Below are 19,878 nucleotides of genomic sequence, written 5' to 3'. Positions count from 1 at the left end.
ATAATGGTCAATTTCTTTCATGAGACCTATTTGTTATTCACAAATTTATCACAACATTTCTTTTAAAAAATTGTATCAGAGATTGGCCAGTGACTGCTAAGAGGATGCATGTAGTCATCACCTTCTTCTTCTTGCTCATAAGGAAGTGCTTTGGCTGCTGCCTGCTCTGGGAGGTATAGAAAAAGGAAGCCTTGATAGGAAGGGTCCAAACTGCCCGGATCATAATGAGGAAATATAACACAGAGCAGAAAAGCTCGAGAACATGCAAATATTATCCTATTATTCCGAGTTAGTTCTAGAGAAAATTGCAAAGAATGTCAAGTGTGTGTTCAGCCCCTTAGTACTCTGGCTCAGTACTTCCTCCCCAAATCTGCATGTGTGGTTTTGGACTCACCCAGTACACAAGATCCTAACTCCTATTCTCTAACTTCCCTACTACGGGTTTCTTCAACAGCTCTTTCTGGTGAAGTTCAGACTGTGGGAATTTTCTTAAACTGTTTCCTTTCTATATACAAGTAGAAATATGTTGAAATCGCAGTCATTACACAGTGAACTATGGAGAGATTTGAAGGAATGAAGCTTAGAATCTCTACCAAACTCTGGAATCATGTAACTGTTGTCACTTATGGAGTTCATAAGCCAAATTTAAATACTGACTTACTGGGAAAAAAACATACTGCGATAAAAAAGATCAACTGGCTTTAATTCTGTAGTTTTCTATAAGACACTCTAGGAAGACAGGAAATTAAGAAATTTAGCTTTAAAGTTGGAATTAATGATAGCAAACTAGGGTTACTTGCTTGGTATTCTGCTCTTAATTTTCCATGGAATTTTTAAAAGTTACATTTTAATCAAGGGTTGTACTGTGAAATGCTTTTGACCAAAATACAATTTAAGAAGTTATACATTCTAACAGTAGAAAAAGGATATGGAAGTCACAGAATGAAATATAAAAAATGCAAATTGTAAGGCAGTTAAATAAAATGAGAAATGAGAAAGAATTTGAATGGAATCAATACCTAGGAAGCAAAAAATTCTGGAATTCAGTCACAGGGGAAAGGGACTGACAGTAGCTACTAGAGGCCTTAAACTTGGTAGTGTTCCCATGGCCAACTCAGGAATAAGTTGTCAATAAAATTACAATGTACAGTTCTATTTCACTAGCTTCTGTCATTAAGGACTTGGTTTCAGTCATTTATAAAGATATTAGAAGGACTGATCATTCTTGGAAAAGCGAGAACTTTCACTTGGTCACCAATAAGATCAGAAAATTACTGGTAAGCATTTATGAAGATGCACATTTATTATTTGGGAATCAATGGAGACTATAGGATTTTAGGGAATGCTTATTAAATCTTTTGGAATGAAAAAGTTATTGCTAGCATTTAAAATCATTCACAAGGCTTCTAGTGGGTAGAATTCAAAGGTACAGTACTTCCTTATAGAAGTCAAAGTGTGAATAATATTCTGCAGCATAAAAAGTAAGTTAGCTTCAAAACCTCTTGAGTTTTATTCTTTATAAATCTGTATGTTTTTCTTCTTTACAAAAATAGCATTATATGTACTTTTATTAGTTTTTATATCAGATTTTCTTATTCTAAAATACAAAATCAGTAAAATAAGAGCAAGTACAGGTTTGATCAATTTTGTATGCCTTTTTTTGATAGGACAATGGCATATTAAGCATAAATATATATTTACCTTTATTTTCAAATAATGTGATATTCAAGTTCCAGAATCTTTATCTATCTTCTATCTATCTGTCTGTCACTTATCTATCCACCCACCTATCCATTCATCTACTTACCTACAATATTTGATAAAGGATGCACAGAAGGTGAAAAAAACAGTACACAAAAATGCAATCAAATAGAGAGAAACTAAGTACATTCTTGAGAATTTTTTTCATTCTACTTGAAAACCCTACATAACCTCTATCTACTACAGGGTTTATTAACATGAAATCCTTAAAGCTATTGTCTGCTACAGTATAGCACTTGGCACCTTCAGTTAGCTGCTGAATCCTTTCAAATATTTTTGCTAAAATAATGGGTAATACATACCAGTGCTGTGTATCTGGACTTATTAAGCTGGTAATAGCAAAAATACACAACTCTGAGGAACAGAACAAATGTGAAAAAATAACTCAAAGAGAAGAAAAAAAGTAACATTTGAGTTAATAAAATAAAAATCTCAAGGGGCCTAAGTCATTTCCAGAGAAAAACTACTATTAGCAAAGAAAGCACCATTGATAACATGAAAATTATTTTTAGAATTTATTTGAATTGTGAAAGAGTGATAAACTGGTTTCTTTTTAATTAACTCATCGTTTCTTTTTTTTTTTTAAGGAGGAAATTTACTTTTGTTTCCTAGGATATTTTTGAAAGTACTAAAAATTAGGATCTAACATTTGAAATGTACATGAAATAATTATTTGGATATGGCTGTCACAGTCTCTTATCTGTAAAGGAAGCTGTTCTTTTTATGTGTGCGCTGAAATTAGCGTGGCCTTGCTTGTCATCATGCTTTTCAAATAAACTAACAAAATGTATTGACCAAGAAAATAGTTGCATGCTTCTTCAACATTTTACATTTATTTCTGAGTAAACTGCTCATTATGCAAATAGCATAAATCACTGGCCTAAAAGGGTAGGCTCGAATGGCATGTGTTTTGTTGTTGCTCTTCTTCTGTATTTTTTTTTTAAGTTTAAGTCTTCCTTTACTACTTATAACTGCAGAAAAATTTAAAAAGTACTCAAGTCTATTAAATGTGAGAGTAATGGTATTTACCTATCTGTAAATGCTATGAACCGTATAAGGTTTTTAAGTACTGAGCAAAGTACAGTGGATAGACAGTATTTTAACCAATACATATGAGCTATTTTAATTTTGTCCCCTGTGACTTACATGTATTAGCTCAGCTTTTAACTTATTCTTTAATGTTTACTTGATCTCTTGTCACAGCAATGAATTAAAATGGCATTAGATCAAATTCTCCCATTTAGACACAAAGGTACACAGAAAAGACACAAGCTTTGTCCATATTTAGGTCTAGGATTAAACTTCAACCTGCTATGCAAATTAGTAAATTTGAAACAAACTTTACTTTCTTTAGATAAGATAAAAAAACTTTTTAGATATGCTGGTTAAATAAGCTAATGTTGGAATGAAATTTGCCTGTTTATGAAAAGTACTAAGAACTCCATAAATCTCCTCTGAATCTACATAGGAAGACCAAAGAACATAGATACACACATAGATAAAATTGACGAGACAGATGACAAAATGAGATAAAGTAATAGATAAATGAGAGGTAAATAGGGAGATTATGACAGAGATAGATGAAAGATTAGAGACAGAAACAGAGGTTTCTCCTTTCTATTAGCTACATATGGTTACTTGAAAGCAAGATTCAAGTAAAATTTATTTTTGACATTCCTTAAAAGTTTCCATCCTTCCTGATATATTCAAAACACTTGATAAATGTATATCAAAAGTGCATAAATGAAATCAAAGAATAAATCAAGGAAATATTAGTATAGATAGCTTTAAAAATAATATTTTGAAATGGAGGTTAGTTTTTCTTTCCTGTGTAATTGATAGATTACCTAAATCCAATTTCTAGATCCATAATAATTTCCTATATTTATTAAAGGAATTTATGGAAATTATCTGCCTTACAGAATTTCTATTGGCATTCTCATTCTTATACTACCAATTATTTCATGCATGATATTAATTAAAATATAAACCAATGTTGGCCTCTTTTAAAAGAATGATAGCCACTTTCCCAAGAATTAAGTTTTTTATATAAAAATTTAAAAAATAACTTTTTATTATAATATATCTTCAGAAATGAGACTTTCCCTTTTTTTAATAGGGGAAATATCTCAAAGATACTTCTATTAAATATATTAGTGAATGCAAGCAAATCAGAGTTAATATGAATAGCAAAGTTTTCTTTTGTTTTGTTTCTTTTATTTACAGAATTCCTTATAAAAAATATGATAGTACATGCAAACTCTTTACTTACTCTGTGCAGCTTTCTGAATAGTACCTATAAATTACTTTATGCATCATACACATAGTTGGGTCTATCTCATGCTGTGCATTCACAAATCAAGATCCAACAACCCAGTATTTAAAATGTATCTAACAGGACTCTATATATTACAATGTCACAGAGCCACAACTCATTATGACCATATAAGTCATTTCAAGTAAACAACTAAATTTACAGGAACTGTAAATATCAGATATGTATTCATATTTCTTCTGTTAATAATAATTTTGAAAATAGAATTGCATTGTTACATGAAAAGCTTTTATAGTAAAAATCAGGGAAATTGTCATCAGTCTAACACTATTTAGCAAACAAGGCTTTCTGTGAGGTAAACCTTCAAGTAAATTCAGGAAAATTATATTTGTGGAAGATAGAATATAAACATTTATTTCTGTTTTGAATAAATATAATGATTATATATAAACTTTTTAATATATTGGATTATATATGTTTGTACTGAAATTTCAACATGAATTGAAAAATTAACGACTGTACCTACTCAAATATGAGTACAGAATGTACAACAGACAAAAGTTTGCTTTTTATGAATCATCAATCAATAAATAATTTAGAAGCTATGCTCACATGTAGTTTCTTACTCCCAAAACCATGAAATAATAAATATTGAGTATATTTAATATTATATCTACTATTCTAACAAATGCATTTGAAATAATAAAATCTGATTTATATAGCATTCTTTTCATTTTTTACACTAGAACATAAAAACCTGTTCGTAGACTGTTTTTCATATTAGAAATGTCTTAATTTTCTTTCGATGAATCATTAGCAAGTATTTTATTTGTTTGAAACAATAAAAATATAAACATTAATAAATAATATTAAATGAACAAATTAAAGATAGGCTTTTAGAAAATATGTATTTATTGTTATATTTCTTTATATCTCAATGTAGGCCAGTTCCTGTTTATTTGATATCTGTGAAGATTTATAGATGTAAAACAAAACAAAAGAACCCAAACTCTGGGTTAGTTATTATTTGACTCTTGAAACACTTATATGAAGCTAAACTCTGAACTAAAAATAAATCAACACTGATAAGAGATTCAAAATTCTGAGTTTTCATTTCAACTAAAAATCATCCAATTTAGTGATTTTAATATTATAAATTAGTTTATTATAATGTACATATCTAATTAATATTCACCATAATTTCCTTGCTAGCAAAACCCCAAATAGGAAAGGTTAGGAGCTGTCTATGAAATAAGAATGATCTACTTAACTTTGGTCAAGTTCCCATATTAAGAAGATTATCCATGGCCCTTCTTTATCATTGTGACTGTGATATTGAATAGTTGCTTTTTATCTGAGGTAATCGTAGGATTTGCTGTTTCTTTGATCTATTATCAATGGTCTATTCCACCGTGATAAACTGCAACTCTCGGTCTAATAGGTTTATAATGATTGCTTAAGCTTTACACTTTGTAAGCATTGGAAGACTTCACTCACCTTGTTCAAGTGGTTGGCTTTTAGTTGAAGTAGTTTTCATCTTGAGTGCCTCCCTAACAGACATGTCACAGCAGGAGCCTTTGTTAGTGTCTTGGTCACTGTCAGCCTGATCACTGTCCCCGTGCCCACTGTCTCTCAGGCTGGCTCTTTCTGGGTCCTTAAACGTGGAGCTACTGAAATACATATAAAGAAAAAGAAGAGAAAGTGTTGTCTCTACTAGTTTAAATCTGAAGTGTAGTCTCTTGCAAAGCAATTTTGACACGAATGCAAATGGAGAAGCTGAGAAAGTTATTTAATAGGCCTTACCTTTGAACAAACTGCTGCCTGCTGCCCATGTAATTGGGCTCTGCGGGAAAATTGTCTGTCTGTGAAAAAGAAGGAAAAAAATACGTATAGTTGTACACTGGACAAATCTCCTGCAGAGCAACAAGATTTCCTAGTGGAAAAATGATTAATAATTTAAAAATTCCCTTAATCTTCAGATTTGTACATTTTAATTAAATTGGAAATTGCTGACATGTAATTATGTACTCAGAACAATTAAATGATTCCGGTCCACAAATTACCTGTTAAAGTAAACAAAGAGCCTGTCATAACTGGCATTCTCTGTTAGTACCAGGATGGATAACACTGTCTATGTTGTTTCATTGCTTAGATATTAAGATTGAATATTTGTGGGAGGAGTGGGAAAATGACCTAATTTCTCCATATTAAAAGTGTGAATTATTTAATCAACTCATTTTTAAACATAATTACATCATCTGCTGGGATTCTCTGACCTTCTCCAAGTAATATCATTTAAAGTCATCCACTCTTCTATTAAAAAATACAGGGCCTTTACTTCAAATTTTGCCAGAAACATATACAACCATGTCACATGTGGTTGAACTCATCTCTAATTCATTCTCAGTTACATTCCAACTATGGAAATTATATTAATCAATTAAATGGAAATAGGTATCACTTTCTGGTTCTTAAAAACAAAGTAAAAAAAAACAAGAAAAAAAAAAAAACACGTTATTTAAAATATCGAGAGTGAAGACACTGAGAAACCAGGCTTGTTTTTGTGGTTGTTTCTACTGCTTCCAAACTGATGTGGAGGTCTGCCAAAAAGAACTGAATTCTCCTTGTATCATGGAACAGAGTCTTTTGGGAGAAAGAGACTGGATCTTTCATAGATCTCCCTATACTGTACATTCATACACGTTACTTCTTCTTGCAGCTGACACAGTGACAAAGCTTCTCCTGTTTTCTCCATCACTTCATATCACACCATTATGCCCTGAAGCAGCTATGGTTCATACAAGACCATCCAGCATGCAAAGATCAGTGACACGGACCACGCAATTTATGAAGCAGAGGGTCCAAGGTAAGGATTAATGCAACGCAACATGTGCTTTCTTTATAAATAAGTCTGACTTAAAATATGACTATGCGTTTTTCTTTCAATATGACAATTTAACTTATTTGACTCTGTCAACTACTGCTGGAAAAGAAAACACATTAAGAAAAATTACTCGAACTATTATGTAAATTTCATTATTCTCTAGAAGGTTAGTGGTAGAAATATCCCTATGAATTTTTTTTATTTTGCAAGTTTTTTCTTCTTCTTCCTTTCTTTTAAGGCCAAATGACCTTTCTCAAACTACATGCAATGATGAAGGTAAAAAGTGGGATCCATTTCTCACTCCTAAACACTTTAATTAGTATTTGTAGCAGACGTTTTTCATTGACATGTGAACTAGATTCTGGATTCAGTGAAATGTTTTAACTTTTGCTTTTATATTGACAAGCTCTTAACTTTTAATGATAACTTGGTCATCTAGTAAAATTAGTAGTGCTAACCTAAACAGGCGGCAAAAAATGTTTGCTAGAGAATCTAGCCAATTTTTTGACTCAAAATTATTTAGAAATTTTATGTACTTAATACTAGTTTATCCTTTGAATTGGTCAAAAACATGTATACAACCCATCGTTGCTGTTAGTTAAAAGCTAGGCCTTAGTGTCTTAGAATAACACTTCAGGAAGACAAAATCCTGGGGAGTAAGGAGAAAATAAAATTTTAGTCAAGCACAGTAGTGTATGCCTGTAAGCAGCTCAGGAGTCTGAGAAACAAGGATCGCAAGTTCATACAAGCCTCAGCAATGTAGAGAAGCCCTAAGAACTTAACAAGATCCTGTCTCAAATTTAAAAAACAAACAAACAAACAAAACAAAACAAACAAAACAGGGCTGGGAATGTGGTTCAGTGGTTAAGAGCCCCTGGGTTCAGTCTCTGGTACCAAAAATAAATTTTTTTTAAAAAGAATGTCATGTGAAAATGGAAACTCTCGTTAGAAAACAGGCATTCTTACAAATAGTCTTGTGATTTTAATGGAGTCAGTTAGATGAAGTCTAGTAGAATGAGGATCTGTATTCAGTTAGACACTGGGAAAACTTCTCTTATTCTAACAGGGACAATATCTAAAAATGTTTGCAAAAAGATTTATGAAAGAGGAGGAGGCAGTGTGGAGGGAGGAAAATAGGAATCTAGAAAAATCTAAGCTGATTTATGATCACAGAATATTGCAGAGTACAGTTCAAAATTTACAAACTGATAAGTACCAGAGTAATAGAAGTTTAATAATGTCTGCACTCATCCATTAAAGTACACAGGAATGTGAGAGAGTGTGCAAGTGTGTATATAATTAGCATAATGAAATAACCAGTTGGCCCTTAACAAACATACAACCAATTCACTAAAAAAATCACACTGATTTAATATAAAGAGTAACATTTTCATTACCTAGGCTCCAAGGGTGTCTGAAAACTCATTTAAAATAATCTGAATATGAAATAACAGCATTTGCATAGAAAAATGAAAAAGGGAAAAAGCCATATGTATCACAGCATCATTTAATTTAGAAATAGAAGCACTTTCAGATATTTTACAACACTGTACTCTAAAAATTGAGTGCTAGCTTGTACATTTATAATTCTTAAGTCTTGAATTTTAAGTCTTAGAAGAAAATAAAATATGAGATGAGACACTTGTAACTCTTTAGGTCTCAACTGAGTCTTTTAATATGCATATTTATAAAACTTGAAAACTTTATAGTAGTTTATAATAATTAATCACTACAATGTTTTCTTCTCGAACTCTGCTTGGACACAGTGATGTTTAAATCTTATTTCAAAAACACAATATTTGTCATAAAAATTGTGTAAATTGAACTGGTGGGTAGATACAGAAATGTTCTCAAGTATATATTTTTTTTAAAACTTTTGGATTTGATAACCTATTAAATCAATCTCAAAGTCAGGAATCAATGAGACAAAAGTTAATATTTTAAAAAATCTGATTATTTGCTTATAACAATATTATGAAGTAGCATAAACTTGTGCCCTCTGGCTTTGTTGTTGTTTGTTAAAGACAATAAAAATTTAGAGATTCTTTCCTTTTGCACAAAACAAATGTAAGCAAGCAAGCAAACATTTAAATTGAATAAGGTGTGTAGGAATTGACGTTCCTTTGATTATTGTCTATACACATTTCTCTAGTAGTACTCAGCAAATTATAGTACATTTATAAGTGATATTCAAATCAGAATTTTTATTAGCAGTAATCAATAATACACTAATCCTAAAATATGATATTGTCTATAATTTACTCATTCTACTAGCATTCTGAAACACTAACCATAATTTCAAAAACAAATATCCCAAAGAAAGGTTAAAAAAAAAAAAAGTGCATTAGAACAAGACCCTAAGCAAACTAGTAAGGCCCTGTCTAAAAAATATAAAAATAAAAAAGGAATGGGAATGTGGCTCAGTGGTTAAGAGACCATGGGTTCAATCCTGGAACCAAAAAAAAAAAAAAAAAGTGCACTTTTAAAACTAAACCATATTGATAGAAATGGAGAAAACTAATCGTGAAAGTATATTAATTAATATGGACACTTCAATGTGCCTTAAGAAGTTGACCTGAAAGTAGAGGGTAGATGGATTGAAAAGAATTTTTACTATTAAAATATGAAACATAGAAATTTTGAAAAATGTATCAAGCCTTTGATAAAATTCAACATCTATTAATAATACAATTCTCAGCAAATAAAAGAAAAATTTCCCAACTATATAAAGGGCATCTGCAAACAAACACAGCTAGTATCATACTTAATAGTGAAAGATTGAATGCTTTCACCCAGGCAAGGAGGTCCACTCTCACCACTCCTATTCATCATTGTGCTGAACGCCGTACTAAATAAAATAAGGCAAGAAAAATTAATAATGCTCAAACTAATTGGAAAGGAAGAACAAAATGTCCACAGGTAGTGTAACTGTATTTACAGATAATATTATCATTTAGGTGGAAAGTAGTAAGAGCCAAAATAAACAAAACTTCCTGGATCTAATAAATTAATTAAGCAAGATTGATACATTCAAGACCATCACAAAAAAATCAATCATATGTCTAAATTCTAGAATGGACTATGGGAAACCAAAATTTCAAGCAATACATTTATAATAGTTCCCCAAATCAAATACTTAGTGAATAAACATACATTAAAAGAAACTTGTAAATGCAAATGAATTATAATAGCCAAAATAGTTTTGAGAAAGAAGTATGCAGATGAAGAAATCACATCACTCTATTTTGAGACTTACAATTGAAGTGAAACAATTAAGTCAGTCTAGTATTGCCTAAAGAATGGAAACGCAGATCAATAGAACAGAGGAGACTATACAGAAGTCAACCCACACAAATGTGGTCAATTGATTTTTAACAAAGGTGCAAAAACAATTCAATAGATAATCCAGTGGAAATGAATAACAACCTATGCTTTACAATTAACACACACACACACACATTCAAACATGGATCAGAGATCTAAATGCAAAGCATATAAAGAGCTCTCAAAACTAGCAAGGAGAAAAGAAAATCTTGAACTGATACTTTATCACCTAGAATAAGTTGGTGGCACATTAAAAATATTTGTAGTAATTAGCTATTAGAGAAATATAAATTGTAATTTAAATGTAATGTTAGTATGTATCTATGAGATTTGATAATTTAAAAATTAATAATACTAAGTACAGACAAGAATGTGGAATAATTGGAATTCTCAGTATTTAGGTGGAAATGCAAAATAATGCAGCTATGGTGGAAAAAAATTGGGGCACTGTCTTATAAAGGCAAAAATAAATATATCATATAACTCAATAATTCTACTTCCAGGGATTTATCCTATAAAATTAAAATTATGCTCACAAAAACATCTTGTATGTACATATTTACAGGAATTTTCTTTGCTAAAAACTGGAATTAGTCCAGATCTCATTCAACAGGTAAATAAACATACATACATATGTAAAATGAAATACTATTTAGCAATGAAAAAAATACACTCTTGATGCAAAAACTTGAATGAATCTCAGAAGTGTTATGTTCTATGAACAAAGCCAGTCCCCCCAAAATGTATACTACATGATTACATTTATAAGACTTTACAAAAAAGCAAAACAATTATATCAGAGAACAGATTAATCATTACCAAGGGTTAAAGTTGAGGAAATGTATGAGAGCATAAGGAAACTTTTTAGAGTGATATGACTCTTTAGTATCTGCCTGTTTCATGGTATGACACATTTATAAAAACCCACAGAACTATACATCCCCAAAAAGAGTCACTCTATTGTATGCTAATTTAAAAAATAAATGATACCCAAATACATGTAACATGATTATTTGTATCTCATATATGCTGAGGATTTGTCTATCTCATAGAAAATAATACATTTTCTTATTTTTATTTGTCATTTTTATGATTAATACTTGCTAAAACATTTTTTAACATTTATTATGTGCCTAGAACCATGTTTAGCATTATGGTATATTCTGAAAAAGTCATTTCCAATCTAGTCTTTTACATAGTATAAATATGAGATATTGTTAAATGTTGAACAAAAATGAGAAGAACTCCCCAATGTGTATCAAATATTGTATGAAATATATATATATATTATATGACATGGGGAGTGGTAAAAAATGACACCCTAAACATTATTAAGAATAATGCTAACTTTTGGGCTAGAATGTTAAGATATATATGTGTAATGCATTGTTTGGGCATTTGACAAGAAAGTTTATTCAAGAATCAATGGCAAACGGGGAAGAAGGGAAGGGGGGGAATGGGAATAGGAAAGACAGTAGAATGAATCAGACATTACTTTCCTATATTCATATATGAATATACAACCAATGTAATTCCAAAACATGTACAACCAGAGGAATGGGAAGTTATACTCCATATATGTATAACATGTCAAAATACATTTTACAGCCACATATAACTAGTAAAAACAACAACAAAAAATCAGTGGAAGGGGAGGGAGGAGACAGGAAAATGGGATGAAAAAGGGATGCTCATGAACTGAAATAGATTTCGAAGCATGTACGAATTTGTCGGGATAAACCCAACTACTACATATAAGCATAAAGTTCTAATAAAAAAGTAAACAAACAAACAAAAAAGAAAAGAAAAAGTAAAATAATACATTTTCTTAAATATTCTCAATAAAGAGTGTTTCTGAACTTGTCCTTTGAAATGATACCAGGTCAACATATAAAACCTATATGAAAAGTTCATCTTCATTTGAAAATAATACAAATGGATTTGGGATATAAAGATTTATTTAACCCCTCCAGTAAAACCAAGCAACCACTTTATAAAATAGTCACCTTAAATATAAATTATTTAACTCAACTTTTATTTCTTTTAAAGATTATTTTTTCTTGTATGTATCTCCCTATTTACTTAGCCATAAAATAAACGTTTTAAATAAACATTTTAACTGCATTTATTGCAAAGGAGTAGCCAGCTTCCCTTTTAATACAAGAAACAAACAGCTGATCATGGAGAACTGGGATCCATCTTCAGAAAGGATAAGTTTTTAAATGTAGAAAATACCTTGAAAGACTGACTCTGCATTTGGGAGTAATATCATAGCATACTTTTGCAAAAACTCAAAGGACAGGAAATGTAAAATGACCAGCATCTGTGAGGTACTATGTATGCAAATTACTATCAAAATAATTTATAGAATTGGTGATAAAATCAGGATAATAGTATCCAAAATACATGGTTGTATATTTTATATGAGATAATGTATGAAAATTGCTCAGTTAAATAATACAATTTCCATTAGAACTTTTTAAATTTTTTAAATCCTATGTGCAGCACAATAATGATCATGAAATAATAATCAGACAAAAGTGTGGGAAATTTAAAAATGATTCTTGGATTTCTACAAAATGAAATACCTGTGGGATTGAAAAAAAGTAAAGACCTCATCATTTTGAATCTCAATTTTAATGAATTCTAAGAAAGAAATATCTAGTCTTCAAACATGTCCCTGCAAAAGGAAGAGAGAAGAATATGAGCATTTGGAAGCTGCATTCTGTGGTCAGTTTTTACTTTCATACATATTATTTAAGTAAACACTGGAGAATCCAAACTGTGATTAGTGTGATCACACCATGAAAATTAAATTATTAAAAAATAACCTTGATGTTTAATTATCCAGGATTATCTTACTCCAACATTTAGAGAGTCTTGAGACAATCAGAAAACTTCCTATGAAGGAAACAATTTTGACACACATAGTAGCTCTGGCATTTCCAAAATGACCATCAGAGGAACATGGGAGGCAGTGGACTAGAAACTGGTATTTCAGATGTCTTGTGCCTTTCTCTGCTTCTCTACCAGAGAGGAGGCTGAAGGACTGACATCATTCCTCAGACAGATAGGTAAATTCACATTAGGAACAAAGTGTACAAAGGCTATAAAACAACAATATAAAATTCTTAATATCTGAAATCCTGTCAGGAATTACATGGACCAGGCAAATATAACCCATATGTGGGAAGGAAAAAAAAAGAGAGAAAAGTATTAAGAGGGAAATGATAGAACTTAATAAAGAATTTAAAAACCTATTTGAAATGTTAAAAATGTGCTTAGGAATGTGAAAGCAGGACACAGGTGTACATGATCCTTAAATTTTCTATCTTAAATACTTCCCTTGCCTCACCTAAATTTCAACCCTGAAGAAGAGAAATAGAAGATGTTAAAAAGATTCAAAGGAAACTTTTGAAAATGAAAACTGCTTTAGGTTAAAAAAGACTATTAGACTCTGAAGAAACAAAGATGTAACCAGATTCTAGAAACATTTGCCTTAAAATTATATATGATTGCATTTTATGTTTATCTGTATAAGTTTTATGTTTGTGTCAACATCCTCCTTACAAATTTGTAATATACTAGGGAGTGAATGCATATCTATGAAATAAAAAAATGGATCTCCACTGGTTGCAACATAAAAATGAAGGCGGTTTTAATTGTAGATATACTGATCTAGAAGAGAACTTACTAAGATTAAGAAGAAATGAAAAAGTCTTACTCTTTGAAGTCATCATTAAGAGATCAGCTTACCTCACAAACTAATTTCAGGTTGATGTGTAATAAAACAGCTTTGTCTAAAAGTAAATGACTCTAGACACAAGGTTAAATCTTATCATTATGGGTTGAGTTAAATTTGGATGTTCAGGGTTCAGGCATGGGGAGTGTAAGTTTGAAAAATCCCTTTGAACTGGGGACGTACCGTTGATTACATACATGGATGCCATTGGGTTGAAAACAACACAAGTTGAACTTTTCCCTTAATTCAAAGGCACTGCTTTTCACACTGATAACAAGCATTCCTTTTGCAGCAGGCTAAACACAAGGGAGTGTTAAGAGGCAAATAACTCATTTTAAGCCTTTTCATACCGACATTGCTTCTGATAGCTTTGCCTTCAACAGAATATATGGTGTGGTTCTTCCTACATCGCTGAAGTAGGCAAGAGCATTTTAGCCACTACTTATAAAGTTATCTGACAGCACCTATGGCTTTGGAATTTTTAAAGTGCATGAAGTATGGCAATAACTGTATTTATCAGTGGTTTTCAAAATAATACATTTTATACAAGTATAGTGTAGTAGACATATGTGTTGGGTTACTAAAGTCATAATAAAAACATGGGCTAGTCTTACCACATTGAGCAAAAACCAGTATTCTTTTAAATTAAAAAAGGGAACATCCTGTAAACAAAAATTTTGTGATTACTGCTCAATGAATATAACTTAGATCGTTAAGGTGATCTTAAAATCTCTTGCAACTGTTACCTCTTATAAATGTCATTGATAACTTTAATAACTTATGTACCAAAATTTAGTTGTGTAATTTATAAATCCTGAGGAATCATCCTTGGCAAGAGCAAAGAAGATTGAGATAATCAAATGTTAAGATGAATGCTATTTTGTCATCAACAGAACACAAAACAGAATACTATTCATTCTCATTGTGTATTGAATCTTGAATCCCAGGAACCCCCAAGTTGCCATTGAATGCCAGACGTGCTTTCGGTTGGCAATTGTATAGTGTATATGCCATCCGGAAAGAAATCAAAGCACACTTAAAGACTGTTCTTCTAAAGTCCTCAGTCCCCTCATCAGTGCAGTCAGCCTATCCACGTCAGCCCCATCCAGCACCATGTCTTCCCTTTTAATTCCAGTTGCAATAACAGAAGATCAGAATTCTTTTCACTTTTTTGTCATCTCTTAGCCAAACTTTTTGTCTCTGGAGACTGCTCTGCTTTCATCCTCCCATGCTCTTTCCATCTCTATTAAGAATACTGAAGGATTTTCCCACTGGAAGGATTATCTACAACTGGATTCTCTACAACTGGGCTTCCAGGACTGGAAACTCAAAGGTTATAGGTGACCAATAAGAATTCATTACAATACTGGAATTGCTTCTTCTAATGGTCTCAACATAGAAAGAGAAAGAGAGAAGGGAGAGAGATAAATTAGTGGCATTATTTTACTCATTATCACTATGAATGATGAGTCTTTTGGTAGAAACACTTCCTTAAAATGTTATTTTATTAGTTTTAAAGAACTTGCTAATAAGCAAAAGGAAAATTTTATAATTGGAGATATTTATTCAGAGCAGTTTTTAGTCTAATTCACTTAGCAATTATGGACAAGATTTGAAACTATACTATGCTGAATCAAAATATGTTTCTGATGCCTCCATTGTGTACATTCTGCCCAGGGAGTTTTGGAATACTGACTTATATTGGGATTACAAAACAATATTACTGATGTTTATTATTCACTCTTTCAATTGCCTGAGGGGTGACAAAGTGGTTACTGTTCAAATTTTGTTTGAAACAGAGAACTACAGCTAAGTAATTTTCATAGAGTCACCTGCCATGTACTCAACTCATTATAAAATAATGATAATTGCCAGATACTTTCAGCACCAGTCAGTTGCTGTACTGCCTCTCTAAAAGAATGGAGAAAAATTATGAGCAATTCCTACATTTTTGGAAATGAGTTGATGAGAAATTAATGTAACTTGCCTTAAAAGTACTTTTTAAAATTATTGTTACATACTAAGCAAAATTGGTACTATTATCATCTCTAATAAAGTCTTTTTCTAATAAAGTCTTTAAAGGGTCTGTTCTTTTGTCTTTCTATATGTTCATATTAAATTATCTTACTATGTTGAACAGTATATATAATTCTAGTAACTATATTTTTTTCTCTGAATAATAACATAAAAGCTAATAAGGGCCACTTATTTTCAAATATTCTAATGCATGCAGTATGATTAACCATATGATTACTTACCCTCATTATACTCATATAAATTGTCAAAATAAGCACTTTTGAACACTTACCTTATAAATGCAAAAGAAATTTAAGGTATTACCTTTAGTCAATCATTATGTAAAATTCCCAAGCAAAAAAAATTGTTTCGAGTAAACCAAATGTGTAAGAGAGCATAGTTCGGTAATATATTTCATTAGTTTATTTTTTCACAATGTAAAGAAATCAACAACTTCAGATATGCAATGATTTTGGTAAACACATTTCACAAGTCTTGTGCCTCAAAATATTGTCATCAATCTAAAGATATAGCCTATTATTACTTTTCCTTCTTCTAACTCTTGATAGGAATAGAGAATTTTTAATTCTTTATAAATCAACAAATCAACCAGCTAATCAATCAAAACGTTTTAAAATAACTAATAAATGCTTTGGGGTCATTTTGAAGCTTCTAAACTTTCATATGAGCTTCAAAGTTAATTTACTTACTTTTTTTCAAAAAAGATATAAAATTTTAAATTTCTAAAAATATACCCAATGACTTTGAATTTCTAGTTTCCAAACAAAACTGTAATTTGAGAAAAAAATTATGTAAATTTAAATTTAGACTATAATAAATGATTAATAATGGTATACATCCTCAGAAATTACTATTACAAAAGAAAAGGTATACCCAAATTTGGGGAAAAAAGTTAATTATTAATCAAATTAGTATTAGATTACTAGAATATTTATCATTTCCTCTCTGAAATATAAGAATAGGTATCATATTTAAAATATATGATTCATTGGAAATGTTCTTTTTTAAGGTAGGCTTTCATACCTGCAATCAAAATAAAGCAAAGTGTTGCCACTAAGGTTAATATTTTTAATTAAACATTAGCACCAAATTAAATTAAATACCTCTACTCTTTATCAGGGTGTCACTGCATATCTAATTCAAAGACCTACAGTTTCTACTTTGCTTTAAGGCTTTAATTCCAAGAATACTTCTCTAGTGAAAGAAGTAATGTTATTTGATGATTTTCATTTCATGAGGCAATAGGCCTACATTCTTCATATCTATTTTTAAAACTATAGACTATCATTTTGATTTTGTTAGAAAAATTTTACAATCTACTTGGTAGAAATTTTTTGCAATCAAATAAAAATTTAAAAAAATTAAGAAATATTGTTAATTCCTTATCTATTTGGCATTACAACACATTCCTTATTCTTTTCTTTCAACCTCACCTATAGGGCCAATAAGTAATGTCTTCCAAAGTGTTTGGCCCATGGTCCATTTTCTGTTTTTGGAAAATGAAATTCTATCAGAATTCAGCCATTCCCAGTCATTTACACGTCCTCTCTGGCTATGTTCATGCTTCAAAGATACAAGTAGTTGTAATAGACACTATGACAGCCTACAAACCCTCAAATATTTGCCATCTGGTCCTTATCAAAAAGAGTTGTTGACTCTTGGTTGAGAAAAACTAAAACTCTGTTCTTAAGTATTTAATTCAGTGTTTTACTCTCTTGCCTCCTGAAGATAAAACATTATAAATAATTTTTATACATACAGTATGCTTAATTAGGTCATAGCTAAGAAAAAAAACACAAGTCATTTTTCTTTATAGGACACAGACTCCCTTCAGAGTGTACATTTTAAAGTACCTGATTGAAACACTGTTCATATTTTTTTAAGTGGTTCTCAGTGTTTGGTGATTTGGAGCATGTTTATATTCCATTCCAAACTACTTAAAACTGTAGAAACAGTACCAGCACAGGAACATCTAAAAACAAATGGCACTTAGACACATGAAGCTTCCTGAGGTATATTACAAATTCCTCTAAAGTGTATTTAGGACAGGAGTAAAGACCCATTCTTTCCCAGAAACATCTTCAGTCCTTGTTTACTTATAAAATCTCACACTTCTTCTTAGGACATGCTCTTTTGATTCAGTGCTTCCTTATCTATTTGGCATTACAACACATTCCTTATTCTTTTCTTTCAACCTCACCTATAGGGCCAATGTAATTATCATTATTATTTTAATGGAAGGGGTAACTGAGATCTGTGGAACTCATGAAAGGCCAGCTGGAAGTTCCAATATAAGTAAATAATATAAACAAGCTTTCTTTGAATCAAAATTTTTGTACCTTTAAGTACTAGATGATTTACCTAGCTTTCGTGTGTATTGTGTTTTCTATTCTTTTCTACTTCTGTTTATCATCATCGTATGTACTTTATGGATTTAGCCTCATTCCAATAATGTTTAGTAAATGATCCCTATAGATTTTCTGCAGGTCACATCCCCTGGAGTGGCTTTGTTCCTATAATGGTTAAACTTTGAATTAAACACAAAAGAAAAGCAATGGAGACTATTAGACAATTTTGATTAGAATGAAAGAAGCAAAGTCAGTTCTACGATTAAATCTGAGAATCCTGGGTGACACCTGGAGTCTCCAACTTGTGAAAATATTTCTACTATACAGGACCAATCTAGAGAACCTCTTAAAGGATAACTAGCTCCCAATCTGAAAACCCCTGTAGCACTGTATTATACAGTAGGTTCTGGCAGAGTTTTGTTGTTGGTCTTTGTTTGGTTGGTTTGTTTGTACTGGGAATTGAACCCAGTTATGCTTTACCACTGAGTTATGTCCCCAGTCCTTTTTTTTTTTTTTTCTGAAACAAGTTCTAAGATATTACTGAGGGTGTCAACAGTTGCTGAGGTTGGCTGTGAACTTGCAATCCTCCTGCCTCAGGCTCCTGAGTTGCTAGAGTAAGAAGTGTGTGCCAATCTGCTTGGCAAGTTTTTAACATTCAACATGTGGAATCTTTGAAGAGTTCTCCTCCACATGGAACAGTCTAGGAACAAAGTTTCAGTATTTCAGAGAAGCAATTATTATACTATATGATGTTCTTGCCCTCTATATACTCATTATGAGAAATGCATGCTAATCATGAGATTTCAAGTGGTGTAGGAGCAAGAACCCTCAGCTCTGAGTCAGATCATATTAGTTCCTAACTGTCTGTATGTGGGTATAAAATTTGTGTACTTCTATTTGTTTATGAGAAAAGTATGCCTGATTACAGATCCAGTTTTATGTATCTGTATTGCTAATATTCATTGTCCTACAACAATTCTTTTTTACAGATATCTCTTCATTTGATGCTTAGTGTTAGCTTTTCATCCAACCAGATTTTTTTTTTTTTTTTTTTTTTTTAGAAGGGGTTTTGCTCTGCTGCCCAGGTTGGCCTGGAACTTGTGATTCTCCTGCTTCAACCCTGAGAAACCGGGATTACAGAAATGTGCACCTGACTTAGTTTAAGACGTTTAAGATATCTGGAAACAAAGTTTTTAAGATAGTCTACCAAAAATTGGTTACCTTTTTAAATTGTCTATTTAAAATTAAAAGAGACAAACCTGGTTTAGAGAGTACAAAATGGTAATTTGAAATCAAACATATTAGTATTCTGGTAAAATTACTTCTTAATAATCGTCATTGTTCTAAAATAAAATTCTGTTCTTTAACAACTACTAATTTAGGTCAACTGAAATCTCATTTAACAAAGATATATCTGCCTATCAGTACTCTAAAGTTTAAGTGTTTCAGTTTATGATATTTGTTCCTAACCATCATAATAGTGATATGTATTAATATTTATTCAATA

The 19,878-nt window shown here is 31.2% G+C and overlaps 1 protein-coding gene across 3 annotated transcripts in view; it reads right to left on the bottom strand.

Annotated features, from left to right (window-relative positions):
* The window catches only part of Pcdh17 (protocadherin 17), a 90,056-nt gene that overhangs the window by 49,840 nt on the left and 20,338 nt on the right, over positions 1–19,878 (bottom strand). For all 3 annotated transcript variants that reach the window (XM_047553877.1, XM_047553878.1, XM_047553879.1), the window contains 2 exons: positions 5,840–5,898; positions 5,534–5,706 (listed from right to left, as the gene is read on the bottom strand). In XM_047553877.1, coding sequence (XP_047409833.1) covers positions 5,534–5,706; positions 5,840–5,898 — 232 coding nt within the window. The remainder of the gene's footprint in view (positions 1–5,533; positions 5,707–5,839; positions 5,899–19,878) is intronic.

Source organism: Sciurus carolinensis, chromosome 5, assembly GCF_902686445.1.
Source record: "Sciurus carolinensis chromosome 5, mSciCar1.2, whole genome shotgun sequence".
In the NCBI taxonomy this organism is placed as follows: Eukaryota; Metazoa; Chordata; class Mammalia; order Rodentia; family Sciuridae; genus Sciurus; species Sciurus carolinensis.
Note: the sequence above shows the minus strand (reverse complement) of the source record. Positions and strands in the feature narration are given on the sequence as shown.